General features: G+C 42.1%; 1 protein-coding gene across 1 annotated transcript; it reads right to left on the reverse strand.

The window, feature by feature from the left end:
* Positions 1–249: 249 nt before the first annotated feature.
* Positions 250–2,394, reverse strand: LOC106383741. The gene is made up of 6 exons (XM_013823804.1): positions 2,278–2,394; positions 1,858–2,218; positions 1,577–1,771; positions 1,219–1,481; positions 926–1,129; positions 250–858 (listed from the first exon to the last, which is right to left on the reverse strand). The coding sequence occupies exons 1-6, from the start codon at positions 2,392–2,394 to the stop codon at positions 250–252; spliced, it is 1,749 nt and encodes a 582-aa protein (XP_013679258.1).
* Between the last annotated feature and the right edge of the window lie 4,093 nt (positions 2,395–6,487).

Below are 6,487 nucleotides of genomic sequence, written 5' to 3' on the forward strand. Positions count from 1 at the left end.
TCTAATTCCTAAGCATAGCTCATTTACCAACTTGCTATCAGGCCATATAAAGGCCCATAAAACATATTCCTGATCAGTCTCTGTTTCACGCCTTCCAAAGCGTAAAACAACAAGCTCAATGAGGCTTAAAACAAATCGGAAATATACGATTAAAGAGGTATTATCCCATAAATCCGTTGGAAACATATATATGTTTCTCCAACAACAAAAACAAAAAAAACATACATATAAAACATAGCAAACTTCAAACTAAATCGAAGTAACCCTCGCATCAATCCTTGTTGACCGAGTCTCCGGAGATCTCGGGGAGATCGAGACGACCAAGAGAAGGGTCCGACACCGAAGCAAGACCGTAATTGACGTCGAGCGAAACCTCCAAGTCTTTATGGCGCTCCAACTCCGCCTCGAGCTCGAAGCCACCCTCACTATACTCGGCAAAGCTTCGATATGAGCTCGCGTCTCTTGCAAAAGAATCTCCGCGGCCGTTTCTTTCTTCTTTTGCTCCAACTTACCCCTGACTACAGCCAAAACCCCCTCGTACTCCTTCGCAAGAGAGACACGAGCTAGATGGAGATCTTTGCAAGCTTTCCTATCCCGACCTTCGATCTCTCGCCTATACTTCTCCTCCATCGAGTTAAGGTCGCTCTGAACAACGCCCTTTTCTGCCTCAGAAGCCGCCAACTTCTTCTTCAATTTCTCAAAATCCAATTCGCGCTGTCTCTCCGTCTCCCGAGCAGTATCCAGCTCACCCCGAAGCTGTTGGATCATGAGAAGGTGACCCGCGATCTCTTCCTTACTAGGAAAATTTGCCAATCGCCCCTCCATTAAAGCGGCATAATCATTGCTCGCCTCCATAGCCTAAGAAAAATGATAGCATCAAAACTAAGCATCCCAGTCCATAAAGAATCAAGCGAAGACAACGTACCTTGGCGTTTGCGACTGCCATCCGAACATAGGCGTCGCGCTCTCGCATGTGCTCCAAAGAAGGGAGCTCGCATCCTTCTGCTCTGATCTTACACCAAATTTCCGCAAGGGACTCGGGGTTCTCAAGGATGGGGATCTCGCTGTCATACGCAAACGACCACGAAAAAGCTTCGGGCACGCTCGAAGGAAGATCACCGGGGTTAACCTGCGAAGTACCTTCACCAGAAGCACGCAACGGCGGAGAAAGTTTCGGGCTCGACGATCCCGAAGCCACAGAGTTAACTCCTCCAAAACCCGACGTCGAGATTGACGAGACAACGAATCGATCTCGTCATTAAGAGCTCGATCACCAGCAGAGCTCGCCGAAGTATCCGGTGCCTTTCGAGCTCCACCAGATGGAAAAGCGACCGACACTGGCCTAGCAAGAAGACCAGGAGACTGAGCCTGCGACCTCGGTCTAAGGACCCGCCCCCGGTGGACTTTCCGATCTCGCTCTGATGACCCGGCCTCAGAAGACTCATCAGGACGATCGAGCAACACCTCTTCATCCTTCTTCCCTAAAAAGCAAAGCAAACCTCGAAAAACTTAGGATCATATCAACGAAGCGCCCCAGATCATGCCAGAAAAAAAGAGCAATGTAATAGCCACTTACTTTTGGTGCCCTGACCTCGCTTGGGCCGAACAGGAGCCACCAAGGTGACAGGAGTAGCACGATTCGCACCCGGTGGGAGAGCATAGGCGGCTTGAATTCGGTCAGGAGTAAAGGAGAGCCAGCAAGTGCTACCTCGACGCAAAGTCTCCATTAACCCGCGAAGCTCGAGAGACATAGGCGCAGACCCAAAAGGCTCTATAAATAGAAGGAAAATTCTTTCTTTCGTTTTTAAAGAAGAAGAAAACAACAGACATTGTTTACCAAGACGAAATGAGACTCACCAATGTCGCCGGACCATTCCCGAGGAATCCTCTCGAAATCGAAGTCTCCGACCGACGCTAGATTTATTTTTAAAACAAAAAAATTCTCCCTCCATCGATCATCCTTATTAGGAATGCCTTCGATGATAACACGACCACCTCGAGGAGAGATAATCATTGTGCCATGGAAGCCGTTGTTTCGCTTTATGGAAAATAATTGCTTCAACTCCCTGAGACCAAATTCGAGACCTTCTTCCTGAGCTGGGACCCAGCAACCTAAAAAGTACCGGAAAAAGTTACGCGCTATCTGGGTAAACGCCATCTTGATCTCCGCCAGCACCTCGAGAAGGAAACGAGGAAGAGGAAACGATAAGCCGCCAGCCTCAAAATGAGATGCGTAAGGTCCACATTACCCCGGTCTCACGTTCTTCGGAGTCTCACCGTCCTCGGGGATTCGATTTCTACGGCGTAACTGACTCCCCAGAGTTCGTAAATGGCGTCGATATGTTTCCCTTTAAGAATCGTCTTGAGATGCAGACCAAACTTTTCTGCAGCCATAGTTCCGAATTAAGAAGAAGTATCGCGAAAGAGAGAGAAAAAAACCAAGAAGAAGATGCCAAAGAAAGAAGAAGGATCGAAGTGACGAAGAAGACGATCTACTCAGTGATATGTAATATATATATAATAAAAGAAAAGTGGTTCCCGAGAACGCTAGGATCTAACCGGCCACGAACTTTCAATCTCGACCACACGATCCTAAAATGGCCGACAAGTCAAATCAAGACGATACGCGTGGCATCCCATTCCCCGAGAATCGCGACACCGCCAAGTAACGATAGTTTCTCGCCTTTTCAGTTTCCCAATAAACCAAAAAGGCTGGGGGACAAATGTTGGACCCAATTTTGGTCAATACCATAATGGGCCGCGATCAAAGGCATGGGCCTTAAAGGGCCGGAGCCCGTAGCAAGAATACGAGCTCGAGAAGGAGTCGCCGAGGTCGCGGAGATCGTGCAACAAGAAGCTGAGATCTCGGAGCTACCACAGATGTCTCGAAGTCAGCTTGCTATAAAGGAAGAGGAATGGAAACAGAAGAGGACACATTGAAAACCCTAGAGAGAGCTATACACTTACACCGATCTTGTCGTCTTCCCACTTTTAGATTCTTTCTTTACCGATCTCATTTGTATCACTCGATCTAGTTCAATCCATTGTATTTGATCTTATTCATCAATAAAGTTCATTTTCACCTACTGGAAACTATTTAACATCGTTGTGTTCTAAAGATATCATTGCCTACATCATTTGTCTTCCCTAGATCAAACCCCGATCACTATCAAATACTTTGTGTAGATTTTAGGTTCTACAGTAACCTTCATCGTAACGTTGGGCCTTGTAACTTCCTTGTAATAGAAAACACGGGTGTGGTAACTTCGTCGTAACTCAAAAAAACACTGGCGTGGTAACTTCGTCGTAACTAAAAAAAATGGGCGTGGTAACTTCATCGTAAAGTTAAAACAAAATTACGAGGAGGGTGTTTCTTTATATATATATGCAAAACCAGAACGAGGCTGCCTCGTTCATGTCTCTCAACTTCTTATATCTCAAGGTATGTTTTTTTCTCTCTCTCTCTCTTGATTTTTTTTTTTAAGATTAGTTTAGGTTGTGTAGGTGGTTAGTTTAGGTAATTAGTTTAGGTGGTTTGTTTAGGTAACGGAACTATATTCAAAGATTATGTTGCGGTTTTTAAATTGATTCTATTTTTTTTTATTTTGATTTGGCTCTTAGGAAAACAGCACGTCCACCTACTTATTCCCAGATGTTTGGTGACCATGATGGGACATCTTATTCCGGCCCATCATTTTCCGAGGTAGTTCCTGACTCGCAGACGTCTCAAAGAGTTTCTTGGACCCATCCTCCTCCTGCACCTCAGATACCGGCTCAGATGCCTCCACCTCCTCCCCCACCACATGAGCCTGCCCTAGCAGCTGGAGTTCATTCAGATTTGCGTGTGCCTCCATCTACACCATACGAAGGATATATAGTGAAGGATCTTTTTGCCCAGCCTGGACGAGAGGATTTAGATATTCTGGACCCCGATCGACCGAAGGGTACTTATTAGTAAGTCATTATTTTTATTTTAATATTTTACTTCATATTAATTTTTTAACAATTTGATACTATTTGCAGGTTTTCAGCTGTTAATTGTGTCGGCCAGAGCATTTCAGACACGATCAAGGGATATTTCGTCGAAGCCCATCTGAACTGGATTTTGACTCCAGACTACGCTAAGATGACGTGGTTTAAATGTTTTGCGGTAACTTTTTTCCCTATTTTATATTTAATAATTATTTATACATTTAAATATTCTTATAATTTCTTTTTCAGCAAAGGTGGCATTGGTCCTTAGCAATCAACGAGAGGGTGAAGGCGGAATTTGTGGTAAAATCAAAGGTCTGCCTTTGCAACACCGTCTCAGATTGGAAGGACAAATGGGGGATCTATGGTTATGAAGGGAAGCCCACCGAGATCACGAAGGATGTATGGGATGGCCTCATCGCCTATTAGAAGCTACCCTCCACGATCTGTAAGGCCAACTCATGCTCCACTTCCCGAAGAAAGAAGGATAAGGACGGTCATTTACCTATGGTTCATAGAACCGGACAAAACCCCACGCCGGGATCCGTCTAGAAGCTGTAAGTTTTAATTGTAATATTTTTTTATTCTTTTAAGCTTATATTTATTACTTAATTTAATTTATTCTTTATCTTTGTAGTTTGAGAAGACGGGAGTCCTACCATCTCTGTCTGATCTATTCAAGATGACTCACGCCACATCAGACGGGACCTTTATCAATCTTGCAACCGAGAAACTCTTCAACGAAGTGGCTGCTCGGGCTGGAGAGCGGGAGACCCAACTAACCCAGCAGTCTACCGATGGATTACCCATCAAATTGACAACAGAAGAGATCGACAGGATCTTCGAAGAGGTAAAATTTTAAAAAATATTTTATTTTATTTGATTATTTTTATATAATTAATTATATTAATATGTTTTTAAAAAAGTGGTTCCTAGAAAGAAGGGACAGACCGTGGGAATACGCTCCATCAACGAAGTCGCAAGGGAGACTTCGTCATACTCTTCGAGGCGGGATGAGGAGACTGCTCGGATGAAGGCTCGATAGATGCCAAGCAGGTTCGCTAGGACTCCCTTGAGGATCTGCTCGACGTTATGGCAGTGGGAAACCCACTTATGCAGAGAGCGTTGGACGCCAGACGAGCGGGATGCAACAACCTCCTCCCGAATGCACAGATCGAGACACTCCAGAACCAAGCACCCACCCAAACTACTTCGAGAACGTGTCCCGTAGCTTTTTTATTTTGTTTCGATTTTTATTATAAATTAAAATATTTCGTTTCGTTTTGTATTATGAAATTTATATAGTTTTTTTAAAAAAATAATTTTTCGTTTTATAATTTTTTTTTAATTTTGAATATTTCGTAATGTTATATATAATAGTAATATACTCCTTCCATTTCAAAAAGATAGATGTTTTAGAAAAAAAAATTGTTTCACAAAGATAGATATTTTGTGTTTCCTATGAAAAAATTGTAAACTTCAAAAAAATTAATTGATTTATTGAATTAATATTGGTTAAAAGATATTGAAAATTGCAGAAAATGATACATTTACTGTAGTGATTTAATGTGTTTTCTTAATATGTGTGAAAACGCTAGAAAATCTATCTTTGTGAAACAAAGGGGGTATTATATATACATCAATGTAAATTCGTCGTAAAGTTTACATGAATTTTACAACGAATGACTTGTTAGATCCTCGTAAATGTTACGAGGTGTTTACAATGCAAGACTTGTAAAGTCCTCGTAAATTTTACGAGGCCATTCTGAGGAAAGTTTATGACGAAAATTAACATTGACATTACGACGAAGCGTTTCCTTGTCTTTTACGACGAATTGTCTTCGTCGTAACTTTTACACGGAAGTTACGATGAAACCTCCATTACGACGAATGTTTTACAACGAAACTCTTCCTTGTTAATTTGTCATAACTCTCTATTACGACGAATTAACAAGGAATATAGGCCTTGTAAAAAAATATGTTTTCTTGTAGTGGAGGAAGAGGTCTCAGAGTTTGCTGCCGGAGGTGTCAAAGTGGAAGAAGAGTTCTTGTAGGTTGAAGTTGATGGTGGAGTCAAAACAGATCTGAGAGTTTTTGGTAAGTCTCTATGCCTGAATTTTTTTCATCTAGTAACCATCTTGCTTAAAGCTCTTGCATTTTTCTTCATCTAGTAAACATATATGAGTGTGTTAAAGCCAATGAAAGTTTCAAGTTTCAAGTATCAGGTTTTCGAAGACTTTATGGAAGACTTTCTGGAAGACTTCTAGGAAATAGAAGTCTGCCGAGAAAATTTATTCATGCAAAGTATTCGATGAAGTCTTTTGTAGTCTTTCTAGAATTAAGAACTTCGGAATATTTCACATGCATAAAGTTTCTGGAAGTCTTCCTGAAAATCTTCAAAAATCTGAAACCTGAACACGGAGGACTATCAAATGGTGATGTCAAGTGGAGTTCAAGCTTATCTATGTAGAGGAATGATCTCTAACTTCCATGTGTAATAGTTTTATTTATGGTA

Source organism: Brassica napus, chromosome C5 (assembly GCF_020379485.1).
Source record: "Brassica napus cultivar Da-Ae chromosome C5, Da-Ae, whole genome shotgun sequence".
Classification (NCBI taxonomy): Eukaryota; Viridiplantae; Streptophyta; class Magnoliopsida; order Brassicales; family Brassicaceae; genus Brassica; species Brassica napus.

Excerpts from the sequence above, each read along its gene's own strand:
- LOC106383741 (XM_013823804.1), bottom strand. The coding sequence starts at position 2,394 with ATGGCTGCAGAAAAGTTTGGTCTGCATCTCAAGACGATTCTTAAAGGG. Across the intron at positions 1,130-1,218 it reads CTCGTCAATCTCGACGTCGG|GTTAACCCCGGTGATCTTCC; the intron begins GTTTTGGAGGAG and ends GGTACTTCGCAG. Across the intron at positions 859-925 it reads TGGCAGTCGCAAACGCCAAG|GCTATGGAGGCGAGCAATGA; the intron begins GTACGTTGTCTT and ends CATTTTTCTTAG.